The 22,991-nt window shown below is 36.3% G+C and overlaps 1 protein-coding gene across 42 annotated transcripts in view; it reads right to left on the minus strand.

The window, feature by feature from the left end:
• SOX6 (SRY-box transcription factor 6) overlaps positions 1-22,991 on the minus strand; it is a 389,870-nt gene that overhangs the window by 56,556 nt on the left and 310,323 nt on the right. For 39 of the 42 annotated variants that reach the window (XM_085548565.1, XM_032444750.2, XM_085548579.1 and 36 more), the window contains 3 exons: positions 6,692-6,841; positions 2,536-2,716; positions 696-886 (listed from right to left, as the gene is read on the minus strand). In XM_085548565.1, coding sequence (XP_085404691.1) covers positions 696-886; positions 2,536-2,716; positions 6,692-6,841 — 522 coding nt within the window. Of the gene's footprint in view, positions 1-695; positions 887-2,535; positions 2,717-4,494; positions 6,538-6,691; positions 6,842-7,085; positions 14,869-18,031; positions 22,932-22,991 lie in introns of those variants that run through there. The other 3 variants (XM_085548589.1, XM_085548588.1, XM_085548587.1) reach the window with 3 other exon arrangements.

A 22,991-nucleotide genomic window follows, 5' to 3' on the forward strand; every position in this document is an offset into this window, starting at 1 on the left:
GAAGGACGGCACAGATGTAAAGAATTTCCCAAGTGAGTTTTTGTTGTCTAAGTGGTCCTTAAAATGTGTGTGATAGAAACTGTCCCTCATCTTTGTTCCATGATCTCACATTGCTATTTGCTACACTGAATATTGTCCTTCTCAGTCTGACGCTGGCTATGCTCCCTCACCACCTTCTCTACTTCATTATAGTACCCCACTTCACTTTACTATCTGGAAATACCATCAAAATTCAACAAAGAATTTTCACTGAAATCAAGAGTGAAAAGCACTGATTTGATCTTAAATACTTTGTTGAATGTGTGTCACAGATTCAGATACACTTAGGTATATGCAAAAGCACTGTAATGCTTCACCATGGCAGTATGCAACTGGCCTTTCTGTTATATTTATAAATCCAATAATTCGCAAAAGCACAATTCAAAATCAAGCAACCACAAAGAATGGTAGCTTCAACCAGTTCATTTTCCACATTGGTGTAGGCAAGCTTACACATCAATCACATGTTGTGCATAGAAATGTTTTTTTTTCAGTACTTTGTAGAGAAGTTTGTAGAATAGAAATGTGAAGCAACAAGCTGTATTTAATGTGAACTGGAGATAGCAAACAGTTGTAAAACGATTTTAGACAAAAATAAGAAGCCATTTGCAGGGAAAAGAATGAATGACACACTGCATGGCAATGGGAGACATTACCTTTTCATTCCTGCAGTTGTTTAGACCCATGTTATTCATGGAGGGCAATTTTCCATCAACACCATGTGGCTGCTGTTGCTGCTGCTGCTCCCTTTGGATCTGCTCTCTCATTTTCCGAGCCTCCTGAATGGCTTTCATTACTGTGTCCTGGTCCCCAAACAGGGCAGGTGAATTAAGACTGGAAAGAATATCTATAAACAGAGAACACACTTTATTTAGGTAATCATCCAAATTAGAATCCAGTATAATCATTCAGTTCTCATCCTATTAAAACTGCAACCCCTTCAAAAGGAGGAGGGTTGGTCCTGGTTGTTTGTCTGAATTAATCTATAGAACTGATTCATAAGCCTGTTCTCTTCTTTCATTAAAAATATGACCACTGAAGTCTTGGCACAGCCTGATATGGAGGTATCTGAGTGTAACCATGGACTCAACATTCAAATTTACATGTTCAACACAAAATTTATCTGAAGCTTAAGAGAGAAGTTTTTAAAGTATTGGTAACAACAAAATGAACAAAGAAGGATAAAGAAATCTGATTTGGATGTGACTGTCAGACAGCATAGGTTCTGAAAGAGCACTTACAGTTACTTTGGCAGACAGAGCATATTATCAGATTAATATCAGTATAATGACAATTTTTTATAATATTTCAATGGCTTCTTCAGGAGCAAGGGGAAATGTTTTTATGGCTTATATTAAAAACATTCACACTTTAGGCATATCTTCTGTATCTATCTCTCTAGAATGGTCTTTGAGTTCAAACTAGTATGATGTTTTCTAATATTAGCAAGTGTAGTGGTAGCTGGAATTATATTGACAGGTAGAATAGCCAGCTAGCTATCTGCAGAAACTTGATCTTTTAGAGATCATGAGGCTCTCAAGTGTTTTCAGAACTGAACAAATCAAAATTTTTATATATCTAAGGCATTTCTTTAACATACCTATTCATTTTTCACAAGTGTTTCTATATATTTTACAAGTACACTTGAGCTGTAGATAGTGAGTAAGTGGTTTGTAGCATTTAGTCACAGTTAAAATTTACTATCTGAACTTTAGGACTGATAACAGATTTTACAGCTCTCGATTCAGTTTCTTGACTGCTTAAGGAAGTCTTCATACACAAATTTCAGATCAATTTTGTTTCATTACTTAATAAGCTTTACTACTTAAAGAAGTTTCTATATGGGTCCAAAAATTCCATATTCTGGGAAGGGTACATTTGAGCTAAACAGCTGAAAAGCATATCTGGATTTGCCTTCTTGCCTGACTTCTGGTTTATCATATCGCATTGATACAATGAATGGTCCTCGGCCTTGGTTCAACAAAGTGACTGAAAACTTATTTTAAGTATTGTAAATTGTAGCATTGAAATGAAATAACCACGTGGAACATCATTTCTCTCCAGTATCTAAGCAGGCCCTACATGCATGAAAAGCTATTTTTTGCTTCTTTAATACAGAGGCCAAAATTAAAGAGTTAACTTTGCATGCACACTTCTATTTGATGTTTGTGGGGAAAATATTGATAGAAATCTCTCTTAAATATGTTTCATATATGCATATTTATTTACTTTTGTATATGTATTTGTATGCATGTGTTAAATATTTATTTGCTGTATTTCCTGTAGATGCATATCACTGCTGCATCATCTTGGTTACTCCTGTAAATCCTTGGCATTCAAACATTATTTGAAAATCTTTCCTGTATATTTTCTCTCCATTTTAAACAGAAATGTAGATGTAAGTATCTATTTAATTCAATGTGAGTGTATTCAAGCCAGCATTTCACACACAGAAAACTTGCCAGTTTTCTTCTTTCCCGAGGAGAGATTAATTACCTAAAGAGGATCCTCTTCCCAGAGATCCACCAAGGGGGCTGGGGATACTGCTCTTGTTTGTCACTGTCACTGGACTGCTTTTGCTAGCTGGGAAGAGGTTCTGTGTTGGAGATGTTGGTGATTTGACTGGTTCAGCTGTCTTGGGTCGGGCTGAAAGATTCAGTGGCTGGGCTGCTTCATCCTACAAGAGTTTAATGTAAGTAACTATTAGGGAAAGACAAATGAACACATAATTTTGCAAGCAAGTACTACTTTACACCTCGAAGACAATACCACATTCTCCTGCAATAATAACAAAAGAAGCTAATTATCTGCCTCCTTTAAGATTCAGTGAAAGGAAATCTCATTAATTTCTGTGTTATGCTTCTATTTACATTAACTATGTGGCTGGATCGTTCTTTTTGCCAAATTAAAATTTGAATTAGCTCACATTACAGCTTAATTTCCTAATGTGTTTTCAGAGATCTAAATTAACCTAGGGCATTTACAAAGAATTATTTAAAATTTCCAGCAGCTCAGTAATGCGTTTGCATTGGTTCTGTTTGAAAAGTTCCTGGCACTATAAAATTAAGTTATGTAGCTTATTTTTATATGTATTAGAAACTAAGCAATCAAATGTACTTCCATGAAAGAATCATTTGGAAGCCCCCGACAGTTCTTTGGCCCACATTTAATGCTGCTGCTATCTTATACATTCAGTGCATCTTATTTAGAGTGCATGTTTTGTTTAGTAAATCATCTACGCTCTTCCCTCATAACAAAAGTATTTCAGTGAATTCAAATTCCTTGACTTACTATGGTAAAAAATGTACAGTTTCTGCATTTTAGAGATATTTTATATTTTTCTAGAATTCAATTTTGGCTATTTTTTTTTAATCCAAATATGTAATGTACTTTTGACAGATTTATGTAGAATCTGGATTTTTTTTTTCACATAAAGCAATTCTGCTTCTTGATCATTCCATACTTCTGTAATTATTTCCATATTCTGTAGTTATTTCTGCTGCATTCAACCTTTACTGTGCCTGTACGCTTATTTGCATAAAGAAAAGGAATGGTTTTTTGAAGGATATGCAAATCTAGCATCAGTACTCATTTTGTTATACTTTTCATAGGCATTGTGAAAGAAATTCTGTCGTTGGCATACATCTCGATTCAGTGCTATGTGAGATGAGATAAGACTATTTGAGAAACATCTTTACTTTTGGAAGACGACCCATTCACAATATTAATTTTTTCAACTGGAGTAGATACATTGTAACCTTATTCTTATTCTTTGGGATTGTTCCTTTCACTTAATACATTTTAAAGAGCTTAGAAAGACAGATCTCTCATTTAAAACATGCCCATTGTAGAGTCGGGATGGATATAAGAGAATATCGTCCATATACTACAACACAGCACCAATCATTTCAAAGCTTAAACCTAAGTGTCAGAATACAATAACACAGCACATTATCTCATCTTTTCCATTCTTCTTACCATCAAGTAGTGATTTAGGAAAGTACAACTGATCATATACAAAACATTAAAAAGGAAAACATAACTAACAGGTATTTATAACGTCATCATACCTCCAGTTTTAAATTATTTCTATAAAATGCATGACATTTTCATTTTTCCTGATCCTGCAGTGCACACAAATGCCCACACATGTTCAGAGTCCAAGGGAAAGCAAAAACACAAAGGTATAAGGGATACAGAAGAGTGTCATGCTTTGTGGTCATGTTATGTGCAAACTGTTTCATTGCATGAACTGGCTTCAATAAATTTCTGTGAAAGTTTGAGCCCCTTTCAGACTACGGAGTTTGCTGGACTAGAGCCAGCAAACACGTACGCATAGAAACCTGTGTGACCATGTTCAATTTCCAAATAATTTTCTGCCTACTACTGATTGAAAAAAAAAAAAAAAAAAAAAAAAAAAAAAAGAGAAAAAAAAGTCTGAATGTTGCCAGATACCATTTGTTTGTACTTCATAGACAGCATTCTCTTTTCTGTAAGGCAACCGAAAAGCTGGAAATCATTCTGGTCACTGACTTGAGAAACCCAGCATTCTTTTTTGTAAGATCTGACTACTGTAAAAGAATCCCATTAGTTCTATAAATAATGCATATAGTATATACAAACAACTGTTTAAATACAGAGAATACATGGAGGATTTGTTAAGCAATGCGTGATCATCAAAACTGTCATGTTCTATATAGGTAAAAAATTGCAAAGACAGCATACAGTTACCAGTTCATTAGACTTTATATAAATATATTTTATATTAACAACTTATTTTTTAAATTAGCTATTGGCATTTGTCCATATTAATTATCAGTAGTTTATTTTTAATATTTTCAATGCAATAGTATGCTTAATAAAATGAGAACAAAATGACTTCTTTTTTTATTAAGGTATATTTCAGTCCATTCAAGTTAAATTATGTAGGGAAACCCCCAAGAATTTGCATGTGGTCAAGTGTGTAATAGGACTCAGCTGGCCACAAAGCTGGAATGATATTGGCCTTGGTTCAAGGAGATATGTGCTTAAATTTAACCAGGGAAAATTTGACTCATATAGCAAGGGTTTGGTTTGGTGTAGATCCATTTGGCTCATTCACTTACGAAATTACATTTTTGCATTAAAGTAGTCGGCAGTATATTCTCAATATCATAAATCACTGTTGCTGGTGTCACTATACCACGGCAACTTTGCTGAAACAGTTGGGCTTTGCTTTTGGTGGCTTCTGTATTGACCATAACAAACTCTGCATATGTGGTAAATTTTACTGACTGCTCTCAAGCCTGGCATTGGATCACAAGAGGTAAAATATTAGACTAATACACGTCTACAGTTAAGTAAAGTGAATACTTTGCTAAATAAACCCTAGATCTGGCCATAATGGAATAGTTTTTATTTATTAGTACTCTCAGCCTAGCAAAAAAGTGTCACAGAAATTTATCAGCCTAGGCAGAAATATCTACTCATCCACACTTTACCACAATGATTGATGATAATGAAAAAACGAATGATATTTTACTCTCACGTCAAAAAAAAAAAAAAAAAAAAAAAAAGAAAAGAAAAAGAAAAAGAAAAAAAAGAAAAGAAAAGAAAAAAAGAAACTGCCACTTCAAGCGAGTAAAATCTTCCCAGGCTGATTCGAAGCTAAAGGACTATGCATCTATAAGGTTTTAGCAGTTAGCATTAAATGAATACTCTCTCAACGCATTAAATGCATACTCTCTCAACACAAAGACGGCATACGCCTTTATTTAGATCTATTGTAATAATTCTGCAGTTATAGCACTATCATTCAAATTGATAATACATTTGAATGTGGTTTTTCTTTGTGGATTACAGTTAGGTTGGCTTTATTTCATCTTTTATTGTTTTTCTCCAGTTTGCAGTACATTTTTTTCAAGCATGCTTGGTCTCATGAAAATCAGAACAGCCGTAGGTCTACATAGCAATTAGAGCCAGCCTGTTCCTCCCAATGATACTAGATCCACCACAGATTTCAAGGGGTGCCCAATGTTCATTTCACACTGCTGGCAATTGCCTTGTTGTAGCTGCCTGGTTGCAAGCGAGAATAAGCAGGCACAAGAACCCAGTAGTGGCACAAAACCAAAGAGAAGCAGCTCCGTTGTCAGTAGCTGGGTGAAATCAGCAAAAGTCAAAGCAATCTGCAGTGACACAATATTTTACCTGAAGTCTCAAATTACATTTTCTTTTTATATGAAGCTTTTTCCAAAATTGTTGAAGAAATAAAGCAAGAGATTTGTGAAATAATTAAATCTACAATCTCTCATGTCTTGACAACATAAACTAGCATCATGTTTTAAGATGCTCAAATGCTTGACCTAAAACAGTTCATGAAATGATCGTCATTTACACACATTACTAGATTATAAAATGAAATAATGAAAATATCTCATTCTACTAATGAATTCGTTGTGCTCTCTAAGGTAGGAAGAGGGATGTCTGATATTTCTGGAAGCATGAACTGAACACTTTCTCTTCCCTTCTCTTTACTGATAATGCAGTACTAAACTTGAATATTTTATTGTATTTTTGTAAAGCTTTCATGTCCTTCCACTTTCAGCTGCAGAACAATTAAATAGATCATTTAGACTCACTTCAAGAGATTAACTTTTTTCCTATTAAGAAATACCTTAACTTGAGTTACCGGGCTGGTCCCTCTTTTCTCATTTTTCATCCCAGTGGGTGAGAGTGCCCCTGCTGTATTTGGTGGCTGCGGAGTAGATGGCATTTTGGCTCCAGGAGAAACTTGCATGCTTGCCAGCTGAGCTGCATACAGTTGCTGGAAGACAAGAAAATATACAATATATTCCTTCAAAATTCCTAAAAGAAAAGCTGTAAATGTATGCAATTTTTATTGCCCTGCTGTTTCTTCTGTTGAAAGAATGAGAGATTTTTTTCAGTACTTTCTTACTTTTAGATTTTCCCTTCTCATTATAGTTTAAAAAACAACAACAACAACAACAACAAAAAAACCTAGCAAACTCCCACACACTGATACCTTCTTAAATTTGACTGTTATTTGATTTCTTTTCCTCTTTTAGTAAATACCGTCTCCCTTAGTGATGGTAAAGAGCAAAGTGTTATACTGTATCCAAATATGAAAAAAAAAAAAAAAAAAAGGCAATCTTATAAGACTGGTTATGATAAAGTAGGATCAAAAAGTAGGATCAGCCCCTGTCAGAAACAGTCAATGTTCCAGCCCTTCCACAGAACATCAACTACAGAACCTCTGCTGGGAGCTGATATGGGAAACCTTTGTGACCAAAAGGCAATGCTGCATCTTCTCCAGATGTCAATGAAAGCTAAAGAAGGCAACAGGGTGTGTATCAGTGTACAATGATTGTTCTATAAAATCTAATGGGAATACAGACCTGAACATATTCTGCAAACAGTGATAAACAGACAGAAACACCCTCATGGGATATGCATCCAACTTTTCAAAAAGTTTCACTGGAACATAATAAAAGACCTGTGCATCAAAATTAACTATTCCACCAAACTAAAGCATTTGCTGATCAAAATCAATAGGTCATTTTTAAATTTTTTTTTTCCCAGTGACCAAACTTAAACCCTCACCTTGAATTAGCATCAGCAATAATTTTTCTAACGTAAGCAGGGAAGATCCTAATCCCTCTTCCACACATATATCTATATAAACTTTGCCTTATTAGTGAGAAAAAAAGCCAGGTGGTTTGTATGTAATTTCTAACATCACTATCATTCAGATGGACAAATAAAAAAAATTACAGTAATCAAAAGCAGACCTTTCAGCACATGTAATTAAATGAAAGCTTAATAAAGAATAATTTGCAAGAGCCAGATGTGCTTATGTCATAATTGTTGCTTTCTTTGGAACCATTTTTCTAATGTAACAAGCCTCCACAGAAATAAAGTTACACAATACTGTAAGCTCAGTGACTCAGTGGCGAGACAACCATGTGAAAGAGGGGCACAGTCACAGCTCTGGGTGACAAATGGAAGCTGTTGTTTGTTTGTTTGTTTCCTGCCAGCCCTTTTCAACATCACGTGCAGGCTACAAAAGGATCACAGATAAACATTTTGAAACCAACATTTTAGATATTTTGGATAAAAAATCCCCATGCCATAAAACTAATTCCCCAGTTCTAAAGAATGCAAATGCATTAAGTATAGTAGATGCTTTTGTCCCAGCCCCTTTTGCTGGGCATGTACCACTTTGGCAGTGGCCTATAAATTAGTGGCATAAACTGCAGGTAAAACCCTGTCTGCTGACCTGGATGCATTGCTTGCACGAGCCTGCCAGCTGCTCTCACCCTCACCCTCCACCGCAGGAATGGGGAGAAAATAAGAAGTTGATTTTCACAGGCAAAGACAGGAAGGTCATTAACCAGTAACCCACAATAGCAAAACAGACTCAACTTAGGAAAAAATTATTTAATTAAATGTCTTTGACAACGGAGTCAGGTGATGAGAAACACAGAAAAACTACAGCTCATTTCCAGCATGTCCCTCCTTAGCTCCTCTTCATGGCCTGTTCCCACCTCCAGTGCCCCCCCCTTCCCTTTCCACTCCTGCCCTGGGTGCATCCACAGCTGGTTCTCACAGAGTTATTCCTCACTCACTGCCATGCAGGATTTTTCCCTCCCTGAAACACGTTTTCCATGTGGCACTATGCTGAGGGGCTATATAACATTACTGAGTTACTCCAAAGTCAAAGGATTGAATTTAGCCTGGCATTTCCAGAAATTCGTTTTACACAATAAAAGCAAATGTAACAATAAGTAACTTTACTTATCCTTCCGGTTTGCTTCGACTTTAAAGTACAACTATCCCATAGATGAGTGTAAACCTTGCAAGAATTCACACCAGTGTTAGCAAAAAAGCATGTGGACTTAACTTATTAACTTCTGTTAATACCAATTTGTATGGGGGGGGGGGGGGGTAGCCAACCTGGAAAACCTGTGTTGCAGGGCTAAAATGGATATTTTTGCAAATACAAGTGTTGTGACATGAAATCTATGACCTCACATTGAGATGGGGAGGTTGTGAAGCTTGTATTTGCAAAATTAAGGAGAAAACAAAACAAAAACACCCCCACCCCCCTATGCCCCCCCCAAAAAAACAAAAACAAAAACCACAAAAAACAAAAACAAAAAAAACCAACAGTGAATGAATGCTGATTGTTGGCTTTTAATGCTGAAAAGGAAAATCTTCAATGGAAAATTTTCCATTGAAATTCAAACCCACCAGCTATTGAGTAGTGTCTAAAAAAATTAACCTACCTCAAACACTGAAGCATATATTCTTTCCACTATATCTCTAGCACATAAAGAGAACAGTTTTATATAACCCTCATGCCAACCACTGACTCAGAAGGCTCTTGATTACTAATTAGATATTCAAAACCATCAAGTATTCATGATTGTTTTAAGAAGCCTTAAAATACATATAGATTGATTGATTATTTTTTTTTAAAGGTCACTAAGTTAGATTCTTACAATCCAGTTCTCAGCATTCAAATATAAGTAGGGATGATTTTGCGTTACTGAGTGCTGCTGCATAGATAATTTTGTAAATCATCTTGCTTAAGGGACGTGAGCAAGGATGTAATTTTACACCTTACAGAACCATATTTTTTTGTTATATCATGATCTGACACAGATGAGTAAAACTTTGAAATGCTGCACGTCTCTCTTTAGGCAATGGCAAGTGAAATGTCACACTTGGGCAATTAAAAGCTTATTGACTTAAGCTCTTGTTACCAAAATTCTATTCCAATCCTAACCAACTAAAAATGTGAGGACAATTTATGAAAAGTGGAGGACACTGTGAGTTGGAATGATGTCCATCTACCAAAAGAAAAAGAACAGTTGAGTGTAACTCAGCATGCAAAAAGCACACCACAATTACATACTGATTTTTTTTGTACCCTGCTAACAGCAAAATTCACGTCAATCCCTTTTCATAGCATATTGCTACAATTCAAGAAGAATAAGTAAGGAATAGAATAATAGGAAGAAGGGTGGGGTAGAGAAAGAGGGGGAACATTCCCTGCTTTAGAAATTGCTTGTGGCATTTGATGAATTATTTCCACTACACAATTTCTATTAAACAAATCATCCATGATCTAAAATTTGTCAGACAAAACTATGAGCTAATAATAGAACATCTTGACTTATCAAAATGTTAAAACTTCTCTTATCATCTAAGTTTCACAACACCTTTGTGAGATACTTTCACGATGCACATGAATAATTGCCTTTACCGTCAATGTTCACTCATGTCTTGCCAGAAGACAAAAGCCTTAGGCCTAAACATCCCTCTCCCAGGTTTCTGCAACACTTTTTCAATAGTTCATCAACCAGCTTTTTCAAGTAGCTTTCAATAATCAAAATTCTTTCAGTATCTCAGGTCCCTTTCCTGTACAACTTTTTGATTCCACATAGGCCAGTAATGTTTCTCCCACACCTGCTCTGCTGAATGACAACAAAAACAAAGCAAATGAGCTTCCTCTGCACTAAATGTCATTTTTTAAACAGAAACACTGGTACTTACCTCATGGGCTGTAGCATCTGTGTCTAAACGGATGAATAAAGGTGAAGAATTTTTGAGAATTGAATGTTACAGATGTAACACATGGTGAGGAAAATAGAATGGGCCTTAAATCAACACAGTTAAAGGAGATTTACACTGACAACAACTTGTTAACTTTGTGACAGGCTGTTTTACCACCTAACACAGAATTATGATAATCATAATCTTCTTACCAGTGGCATGTCAATGGCAGGCCTTGTGGAAAAATAAGATATTTCAATAAAGAGAACGTGATTAACTGCACATAAGAGAGAAGCACTTTTCTCAGGTAGGTAAGCCCAGGAAAGAAATGAGCACAGCAGTTGCACTTATATGCACAAGAGTGAAAAGGCAAGGACTAAACATTTCAAATGAATGCACTGATGAGGGAAAATTCGGTCACAGCAGTGGAGTGTTAATTCATATGTCATTCTTTGCAGCACAAATCTGAAGAAACTATAAAAAATATGAGAAGTACAGAGATAAGGAAGAATGAGAAAGAAATAACCAGAGTAATGGAGAGTCAAAGAGCAGGTGATGAGGGCTTACCTAGAAGAATGAATCGCAATGGATGTACTTGAAAATGTCCTAAAGAGAAACAATGCAGTGGAAGGTAGCTTGATCCAAGGAGGAAGAAGGGATTGGTTCTAGAAATCTTAAAATTTTCTATTACAAAAAGATTTATGACCAAATGAAAAGAGTCCTTTTCCTGTACTTGTACAAGATTTCTCCAAAGGTGCTAGACTTTTCTTTTTCTACTCAGAAAATGATGCTAAATATTACGGACATCGAGTAAGTCTAAAGTCTTCTATACTAAAAATGTAAATCCTGTGCTAAATCTCAACAAATACATTTGCTACAGTAAGTGACACTGAACAATAAAACTACTGAAAATCAAGTGCGATTTCTTATTTGTCAGCATTTTAAATGAATTGTGCAAAGCTGAAATATCTTATTTATAGAGATGAAAGTTCAGCTATTTAGACAATGAGTAATTTGGTTTCCAAAGATGAAAAACTCTAAGGAGTGACTGCAAATGCTGTCGAAATCCTGCACTACAAGAGGTAATGCAGTTATTTTTTTCCATAGTATATTTAGTACATAAGAGTTGCAAAGCTGTAATTCTAGAATTTTCCTTCCAACATGCAATAATAATGCTTAGAACCATATAATAATCAAGGGCTTTACAAGTTCACTAGAATCAGCAACATCTTTACTATTTTGAACACTCACTTCTGAAAAGAATATATCCAAAACAAAAAAGCCCACCTCTGTTGGGACTGTTTCTTCTTCTTTATTTATTTATTTATTTTATTTTCAATTATTGTTGTAGAAGTGCTTAAAATAATCTTGATTTCTAACAGGCAAAAGGAAACAGAGTCTCTGAACAGTTTTCTTCTATTTGAAGAATGGGCTGGCACTTAAACCAATGTTTTGGATATCACAGGTAATAACTACAGAAATAAATGTTCTCTGCTGATCTGAGCCCAGTGTCACTTGTACACCCACCAGCAGTTTAGGCCAACAATATTTTCAAAATGCAGCGCAAAAGCATAATTATATTAATTTAAAAAAAAAATAATCACACACATCTTAATGTAAGTGCAAGAATTGTTTCTAAAGTAATGCTAATTATAAGTGTTTCTTTCTATTTTTAAAATAAATGGCTATAAAAATAATAAATTAGATGTTTTCTACATCAGATTTTTTCAGAAACTAACATGGCAGTTGAAGACTCTGTGTTAGGGTAACAAAACAAAAAAAAAAAAAAGAGGGTTATTGGATTCTGCATATAAAAATATTGCAGTCTGAATGAAGATGCCTTTTGATGCAGCTCCATGAAGTGAGAGGTAGGTTAACAGAAAATGGCACCCAGAAACACGAGACAGCCAAAGTAACTCATCAGCAACTTAACCATGTGACAAACCCAGAGGCAACTTGGAGCCAGCTACAGCCTGTAGAGTCTGCCAAGAAGCCAGATGCCATCACCAGAAAAACACCTTCCAGAGCTCAGCATCTGTGTTCTGGGGAGTGCTCCCCATACAAAAGGAGGAGGAGGAGGAAGAGGAGAAGGAAGGAAAGGTGTATATACTAAAAAAATCCACATGTACATAGATATGAAAGCTACTGTTATTTGTAAAAAAAACAAAAACACAACCAAAAAAACCCTATGTTTTTGCTGAAAACAAGATCCCTTCAAGTTATCAGATTAAGCATTTATGCTAAAAGTGCACGTTTTCTTTGGTTTTGCAATGTATTTGTGTAGATGCTACCTGCTAAAAGAGTGAATTTTATAAATTATTATATATATAATATTTATAATGTTAAAAAATAAAAACAAAGTGAGTTTTAGAGACGTGCAAGTACAGTGCAAAAGAGGGAAAATCTCTCTTCTCATGTCTGCATGTGCCACAACAGTACAGTAGATTGCTGTTTAAGAACCAACAAGAACTTAACTCCTACATCTATGCTAAATGACAGAACTGTTTTTCTTTCTTTGGGTTTGACTGAAATGATGTTGATCAAATACAGGAAGTAGGAATAACATTTAGGAAAAGTATCTTTGATTCAGAAAGAATAAATAACAATACACTGCAAAAAAAATTATTTTTTATCTCTAGAGAACAGGTGGCTTAAATATATATTTGTAATTTCTGTTTAACAGCATCATTTTTTTCTTTCCCTATTTGTACAGGCCTAACATCTCCATAGTGGAAGTAACATTCTGATTTTAAAACACTTAACATTACCCTACAGCAGTGTCTGCTCATTGTTAAGAGTGTGAAAGGCCTCTACTTATAACACTGCACCAAATACCTCTGCAAAAGGCCTTAAGGTGTAACGCAAGCAGGCAGCCAATGAATTATCATAATTAATGTCACACTAACAAAGTCTGTTGCAGTGATTATTTATGTACTTGCTGGCTAATGTGCTCTCAGATTTATTACAGCCTAATATGTATGGGCAAACAAACTAACTTGAATTAATGAAAATACAAATACATTCCACGTTCAGAGGCATAGTTACAAGACTTCAGTTTTCCATATACGTTCTGGTGGGGATTTACTGAAAAAAAATACTAAAATAATAATTCTATCTGTTATTCCTGATCATTCTCTTTCTTTGCTGAACTATTAACACAAGTATTTTCAGTCTCTGTCACTGCTATTCTATGTAATCTCATGGGAAGATTTAATTTGGCCCTAAATTCCACATGATGTCTGTTTCCTTAGGAGACACAAATGCCTGTTTCGCTCTTCTCTAAACTGCAAAGTAACAGATACCTGAATTTCATCACCAAGTGCCTGCTGGTTTCCAACTTCTTTTACTGACCACAGTTTCTTTGTACTGGTTCAGAAAAAGAAAAATCACTCTCATAGCTTCTACTGCCCTGCTGTAGATAATGGCCAATCTATACCAAAGATAAAAGAATTTCTACACTTTTTAGATACTGCAGCTTGTATTGTTGTAGCACTGCAGAGTCGAGATCGCCTTATGCAAAATAACAGCTTTATTTTGTTAAAAGGGCCTAACTTTAAGTGGACCGTGGAATATTTATGGCTCTCAGTAGTCCTTTGAAAGAGTTATCTTATGTTTTTATGCCGATCATGGGTCAGAGGTTCAAATCAGCACTTCTTTCTGTCACTCCTTATATGTTTTACTATAATTTACAGCTCAGCAAGAGGACTCATAAAACAAAAGTGTCTATTTTACTTCAGCAACTAATTCTAGCTAATCAAAGCTTTCCAGCAAAACAACCCAGCATGAAACTCTGCGTGGAAAATATGCAGAGAACAAAGCGTTTTGTCAAATAACACATCTCATGATGTAAACACATATGTCTCTTATAGGAAATTTTATCGCTTCCACATTATCGGCACACAAAAGGAGCATTCTTGTCGCAGACCTGGTGCGACTGTGGAGTCATCGTCATTGGAAACAAGAGCCTGATTAGGTTCCCACACAGATATGAATAGATTTTCTTTTTTTAGTGCAATGCTGCCTTTCTTATTTCTTAAACAGACTAGTAATTGTGGCTGTAAAAACAGTGAATTGTGTTTGGACGACATTTGTTTCTTCATATTTTTTTTAGCTACCCAGCGACACCAAGTATCCCATATGGTTGTCCTCTTCTGGAAAGTCTGAGTTAATCCACAGCTGTGAAGATGAAGACGGACACAGCAGGCTTGAAGTCTGGTGGGTCCCTTGTCTGTTAATAAAGTCCACAGTCTGCTGGACAGATGTTAAGAGGATCTGTTAAATAAGTCAGTGACAAAGATCCAGACTTCTGCTGGGGAAAACAATTAGCGAGACAGTATCTATTCCTCACAGATCTTCAGTTTTTGCTTCATCTTTTACAGAGGCAAAATGCCATTATTTGATAGGGAACGGTCCCACAGTATGTATAAAAGTCCTACTCAAAATATGAACGAACTAGGAGACCCATTGGCACGTATGATAGAAGTGATAGACTTTTTTGTCCTTGACTAATTCCTGAGTGCGACAGCTCCTGTATTATTATTGGTGCATGACTGAACTACAAGTTTGGTTTTATTTGTCATAGTATGCACTCATACTGAAAGAGCCTGAATAAGTGCTGTCAACTATAACATATCCATTTCAATTTTCAGTGTAATGGCAAACGTAAACTGAAGATGAAATTACCATTTGATTAATCTTTCTTTAAATGTTATTAACATTTCTTATATTTAAATAAAGGATTTACAAAGAACACATTTTGGTCCCAAAGATAATGCTGATATCTTGAGAAAAGGGAAGAAGTAAGAAAATGAAATGAGAAGAAATGTGCTGCAAGATTCATGTCTAGAGACCTACTCTCTTTTCCCACACATCATCATGGCCGGACAGCATAGGTATCCAATACCAAAGTCTCTCTCAGTTATAGTCATGTAAATTTGGAGAACACTGTACAGCTAAAATACTTGTACCAGCGCAATAAAGATCTAATCTGCCTTCAGGCACATGTGCATTAAGATGCTCTTAGAACCATTTAGGTTTCATTTTGAAACTCCGTTTCTCACTCCCTTGACCTCATCTTTTTTTGACATAACAAAGTAGAAACGTCCATCAAAACAGCTCGCTCTGCTTTGCTGCCTAAATGCAGGAAAATCTCGCTTATGCATTATTCCTGAGATCATGATCCTTAGAAATCAAATGGCGTTGATTACAATGAATTATGACAATTAAATACAATCTGTCGGCAACTGCCTGTTCAGAACCTGTTCACTGTAAAGCTGTGGGTAAAGCCAAGACAGGATGCTTAGAGCTGAAACAAATTATCAATCACTGCAAGTTGCTAAGACTATCTGATTTGGCACCTGGTCATTGCCTCTGTAATACCATATTTTTTTCCCCTTAGAAAGTAAAGCAGTTAGTTTGTTTACAAGTTCTATAGCATATTCACAAGTTTTCAAGGCAATGTCAGAGCATCGCCCTAAGAGTCCACTGGGAATTTTTAATGAGACAGTATCAAAATTACAAAAAAAATGTATGAATTCAAAGATCTATTCTAATATTTATACAATTAAACTTCAGTCAGTACACTAGGCATCTCACATCAACATAGAATATAGACAACATTGGCTCCACTGGAATAAAATAACTACTCATCTCACAAGTGTCCAAGCCTGTGATATTTAAATTAGACTTTTAATTCTTTTCTCAACATGACAGTCAAAAATCTAACCCTGTAGGTACTGGTCCTATGGCCCTCAGAGAGAAAACTACATTTCTGCCGTGTCAGAAAAGAAAAAAGGCAGGCCAAGAGCTCACTGGGGAAAAAATGTAACAGCTACTAAATATATATATATTTAAATATATATAATATATATATTAAAGCCTTCTGTAGTGAATAGGGAGCTCCTGCATTCTGAGGAGCAGTTCCCTTGTGAAGCCACTGACTGGAGAGTGAGACAAAAAACCCTCACTGACTTGGCGGTTGTGTCTCACCTCATTTCACTTTTTTTTTTCTTCCTTTCCAAACAGACTGAGTGTTGGTCTGCTGAGAATATGATGCTAAGCCACTTTTCCTGTAGAGTTTTTAAACTGGGCCTCTGAGAAAGGGTTTGTTACAATTCAATGACTGAAGTAATACCTTTGTCCATCTGAGCATTAAATGGCCCATTGAAATACAGCTTAGTTAGAAAGAATGTCACTAAATGGTGCTTTCTAATTTTTTTTTTCTTTTTATTATTATTATTTCTCTCCCAACAGATTACAGCCTGGATCTGAAAATGCAGTTCAATCACTTTTGGTTGCCCCTCAGGTCAGGCCTTTAGCCAGTGTTAATTAAATGTAACCCCTTTAGAATACCGGAGGTTAAATGAGAGCAACAAACTGCTCTTCTTTAGAATATTGCCTGATGTTCTTCAAAAAGCTGTAATCTTTTTGGGAGGACCCACATTTAAGTACGAAATAGTCTCAGCAATGAAAATTTATTGGGGTAGGGAGAATCCTTGCAAAATGCTGTTTTGTCTGTCAGTCTGTAATCACAAAACATTAAACACATATTTCCATGCAATATACCATATATATTGTGTTTAAATAGCGCACATCATAAAGGAAAGTGCTGCAGCAGACAATTTAAGCTGTAGCAGCACAATTTTCAACTTGATAAAGTGAAACTATAAAGAATCAATGCATAAGTCAGACAGCTTCCACATCTAATATTCTTCCTTGCAGCTATTAGAAGTTCACAGTTTTGTCTCCACTAGGCATGAGCATTCGTATACCTTCAGTTTCATGTATTCAGTCACATTTTGTCTGTTACATACAGTTTGGCCAGACCATGAAATTGGAAAACAGCTGAAATTGTCTTCTCTCAACCTAATGATTTTAAATGAGAAAGGGAGATTTTTCTGTAAGCAATTTATTTCCTGCATTGTTAAAAGTTTCCTAAAGTATTTGTAACACTTCTACTATTAAATTGTTTGAAAGAATGCTTTTTTAAAATACTGCAATTAGTCTTGTCTTTCTGAACATGACTTACTGTAAATAATCCTCCTTGACTATCTCTTTGTCCCAAGATTCCTTAGAAGAACGCAACCAAGCGATAATTCAGCATTATTGCTGCTTCAGTGCACTAATCGCTTAAAGAGCAGCAAGGACCCTATGTTCACTGCCACAAGGCTCCTACTGCCTCCTGGCCTAAGGCAGACTTCCCAACCCAGCAGCATCCAGATGTCAAGAGGAATATCCAGGTCCTGATGCAGCATGCTGCTCCATTCCAGTATGGCCTAAACATCTGTTTCATCTGCTGGCGTACAACCTGCTGAATACACTGAGACTGCCACACAAAGTAGGGAATTGAATTAGGGTGGAAGTGAAATACTGCAGTTGCACTGCTCAGTGTTCATATCACTAAAAAACTGCACACACAGAAAATTAGTATAAAACATTTGGAACCCCAAAACTGGAGTTTGATCATTTCTTATGACCTCTCTGAGAGAGAAAAGTTGAGGCAAGTAGCAGGAATAAGAAGGCGATGATTAAAAAAATCCTTTATACGCAATAGATGTACTCATCACTTTCTCCTAACAGAGGAAAAGGCCATAGCACCTTTGTTTGCTCATCTTACTAATTTTCCCCTGGTTTAATTGTTTATATTTAAAAAAAAAAAAAAAAAAAGACAATGAAGAAAAAGCATAGAAGTATGTTACACACAAATTGCGTTGCTTGCCACAGTTATAACAGCCACCTTTCACAGAACGTACTATTAAATGAGGTGAGCTTCGCCTTTTACATAATTCCCTAAACACAGTAACTCAAGAGTTCTGAAACTCCTTTTTTTTTTTTTTTTTTGACTAAAAAAAGCAGGAAAAAGTAAGCACAGACATTTTATCTGGGTGCATGACAAAACCAGAAAGTATTTCAGTTGATCCAGGCTAAGTTCTGATAATAAAGGAATGCTAACTGCTCTCATCTCTCCCACTTAGAATATCTATTTTCTTGCATTCTTGCTAGCAACAATAATGGAATAGTTGCATACTACCATGCAAATTCTTTGAGTCTTTTATGAAAGCAAGATCAAAGCCAAAACAGAGTACATTTTTAGCTGTCTTTTTCTCTCAAGAGGATGACCTAATGAGAGGTAGCTTAACCACGAGTCTTCCTCTGCCATTGCAGAGCAGAAGCATGCTCACACTGCAGCCTCCTGGCTTTGTCTTTTCTCTCCCAGCCTGAGAGCACATCTCCTCTTGGTGTGCCAAGAAGCAGGAGCACAGGCTGTGGGAGAGACCAGAGCTTGTGTGTTCCACCTCTGTGTGGGGTGAGCCCCTGTGCCCAGAAGTGAGGAACTGTGCCCTGAGTGCTCCCACTGAACCATGCCCTCTCTCTGTGAATCTAAGTGTCTGAACAAGGTATAGCTGAGTAAATATTATAAAGAGCCTCTCTTAAAAGTAGAGAAAAAAGGTGTGAACATCAGTAAATGTCTGCTATTGTGGAATAATACGTAAAATATCAAGGAAAACAAACAAACAAACAAAAAAAAAACAACAGAAATTAACAGTATACAAAAACTTATAAAAAGTCTACCACCATTTCCTCAGCACAAAGGACAGCACAAATATCAACAAAATCTTCTAAAGCACGAGGGTGTGAATTCCTTCACTTAAAGCTGTCAGATTACCAATACACTACTTTTTGATCACAGATCTCCTGTGGCTTACTACAGACAGGAAATAACACAATTAGCTTATCTGTGTGATACTGCCAGATTATACTGTTGTAGCACACATCCTAGAAATTGGCAAAAAATTCTTAACTATGATTCCACAAAATAACCTCAACATACCTTGCTTAAAACCATCCTGTACTTGACATAGAATTAAATACAGAAATAAAATATAAATACTTTAAACTCAAATACTTTTGATACAAAGCCAGGCACAACAAAGGGCAACTGTATTTGCTTGGGAAAAGGAATGAAATGTGGAGTAAAAAGAAATAAAGAGTAAAAAAAGGAGAAAAAAAAAAAAAAAAAAAAAAAAAAAAAAGAATGAAACCTTATTTCAAATATCCAGTATTCCAGAAATCATATGTTTTGTACATTGAAAAGGAACTGGTAGTAAATGGATGAGCTTTGTGAGAGAAGTCAGGATTTTCATCCTGGCTCATGTCAGCAGATTATAAGCAATTATGAGAACTGCTTGTTGAGCTGTATGAAATGAGTTTCCTCATGTCCATGTCACTGGTACAATTGCCAGCAGTCTAGAGAGCCCTGGTAGAAGGGGTCTGAAAAGGTAATTATTCGCATAATCCAACAGGGCTTAAATCAGTTCAGGACAGAAGATGGCTGTGCAATTGCTGGGCCTTCTTGATTTGTCAACATGGTTATGAAGAAATAATCAGAGGCTTAAATAAAAGAAAAAGAAATCAGAGCATGGGAATAATAAGTAGCAATAAAACTTCTTAAGATCTGGCATAGATTGGTACATGCATTCACTGTCTGACCAGTCAGACAGAGAAATCATCATATACGGCTATGGCAGTATTTCCCTGTATGGTACTGTACAGATACAGAATAAGAAAACTGAATGCTCACCCACTACTGCTAATCATACCAAGAGGCAAAAGCACTGCAATTAGATTTCTGCAGGCTGCCATGACAGAATAATGAGACATCATCCCACTAATAAATGGGTGCAAGGCAAGAAAAAGGAAGAGTCTCTCTTTACCTCGCACTATCTCTCATAATGCCTGGGTCCAAATCCCCATCTTGTGAGAAGATGCCAAGGCAACTCCACAATTAATTTTCAAAAGCGCTGTTGGGGTTTAAAGCTGAAGTGGTTTTATATTTTTGCAAGAGATACACAGAGTTCATATGTAGCTAGGAACCATTCTCCTATTTTTGCAAGCAAAAATGGACAGGAGACAGGGATATAATAAATATATACTGGCTCTACTGATCAGGAGAACCTTTATCAGTCAGCTGGGGCACATCTGGGAAAAAAGCCACTCAGGTGCATCTCTAGCATCCCATTCAATTAACATACCATTAAAAATGGCTTTTCCCTGTTCAGCCTGCTGTGATACCCGGTAAGTCAACATATTTAAATGTATATTTAAATGCAGAAAACAGTGAAACATTTTCTTTGTGAAGCAGAAAACAAGCCCCATTTAGAAATATTTTAAAGCATTAAAAATGACTGCTTTACAGGCTGCTTAGCAGATCACTCACACTGAAATTTACTGTATATTTAGAACTTCCTTCAAGGAAAATTAAATAATTTCCTTAAAGGAAGTGCACACAAAATTATGCAAAACGTATTCAAATAGGCTTATAAAAATTAAATATAAAAAAAAGTCACATTTACAACTCAAAACCAGGTAACTGGGAATTTATTCTTACAAATCCATTGTACACTTATGTGTTTTATATCAGTAAATGTATATTTCAAATAAGCCTGTCACACATTCCGATGTGTGCTGGGTATGATGGTATTTCAACAGCAGTGCTGGGACCAGATTAAAATGGTTATGAGACCTGATCTTAGCCCTCCCCTAGGTGTTGAGGACTGCAGTAGAATAGATGACCGGTACAGGATTATGGTAAATAATTCTCAGATGCGCTATTTAATTAAGCTATAAACTAGTTAAAACTGTTGACTTGATCTCTTCCTAGTGTGTGGAAAAAAAAAAAGGTGCAGTTCCATCAAAGGTGCAGTTTCATCATTCACTTCACTTTGTAAAATACCAGTGGATGTGACAACATACACTCAGTATTCCTGAATGGGGAATGCTTCTTCACTTCTATTCATGCCTACCTGTTCATTGTAATTCAAGCACAACTCCATAGTTTATAGTATTGACTTCAACAAATTTTGTGAATGATTTCTTTGCTTCTAGAATAATTTCTTAATAATGACATTTAAACATTCTTCTCCCTCCAGTGCCTTTCTTTGAGGACTGATACACAAACCTTCTGTTGTGCCCCATAGTCATATGTGACCTTCATGTTGATCCTTAAGAAGAGAGATGATTCCAACACTTTCTTTGATTTGGGACATATTCTACGTTCTTACTCATAAAGATTCTGAAAACATCACAGACCAAATGCACTACTACTCTATTCCATAATAGCAACAACTACACTACATTTAGCAAGTTCTAACTCATTTTCTGTGTTCCTCTCATTCTGACCTGGGTCAGTGGAGGGTGATCCACTCTATAATCAAAGACCCTCCACAGTAAGGCATGTGACGACATCTGCCCAGTCCACAAATCTTTAAAATTCTTTCATTTCCTGTGAGCACACACACTGCACGTGTCTGCGTGTCTATACCTCATCTAACTATTCTTAGTGTTACAAATTTCACTGCAGATGAAAGGTGGTTTGTTTTCTCTTTCTATAGCAACCAGAGAGGAAGGAATGGTGATATAGAGGAGTACTCTCATTTGAGTACAGAGCTGACAATGTAAAAGCATCTTTGTTATTAATCTGATTGCTGCTAATTTCTATATGTCTGAATATGCTAACACCTTCACAGAAAGAATCCTTCATGTTTGTAATTTGTATCCAAATTAAGCTCTATAGGTATCAGAACTATAAATTCTCGAAACATATACACTTGCAGCTAATTCCTGTAAGGCATACACCATATACATTTCTAGAAAGTTAGAAGGAATCCAACTGCTAGCTCAGAGTATGCCTCACAGTCAGCCTGGTCCCCAAAGGGATGCCACAGTTTTAAAAGAGCTTTAAAAAACGTGCTCATCCCCTGACAGTGTGCTGGTGCTCTATCAGTAAATGCAGCAGTAACTTATTTGCTTCTTACTGGCTTCCAAGTGGCACCCCAGGGAGCACGCTTTGCAAAGCACAACTACTTTAAGATAGAGCCTGGGCATTCAGTGAGGGGCTGCCAGTGGTTAAGGAAGCAAGAATGTCTTGTTGATGCTCTGGGCTCAACCTCCTCCAGTCACTTGGGGTTGAGCTTCTTCTGCCTTCGTACAGACTGGGGAGACTGCAAACCTCCTGCAATCCAGGCTATAAAGATGACATCCTTCTAAACATACAAGTTTCCTGATAAGAGAGTTTACTTCTATGCCATTTGTGATCCCAGTGGTAAATCCTCTCTTCAACAGAGCGTGAGGGCCTGGAAGTCAGCTGTCCTATTTGGTAAGATCTAGAGGTACAAAAGATGTGAGCCTATCTGATCCTTAGCTGCCAGACTGAAAAGTCTTCATGCATTGGAGAAGAGAACGGGTGCAGGACTTTGGATGGAGGAGAGCTTTGCCATCTGAAGGGAACAAAGAGGGCCTTGCCAGGCTGGGTGGCAGTGTGGCAGCCAGTGTTCTTCCTGCAACAGGGGAAGCACAAAACCCAAGACTTAGGCTTGCCACATCCAAGGGAAGTACTA

This window comes from Coturnix japonica, chromosome 5 (genome assembly GCF_054131305.1).
Source record: "Coturnix japonica strain WE chromosome 5, WE-NBRP24, whole genome shotgun sequence".
Taxonomy (NCBI): domain Eukaryota; kingdom Metazoa; phylum Chordata; class Aves; order Galliformes; family Phasianidae; genus Coturnix; species Coturnix japonica.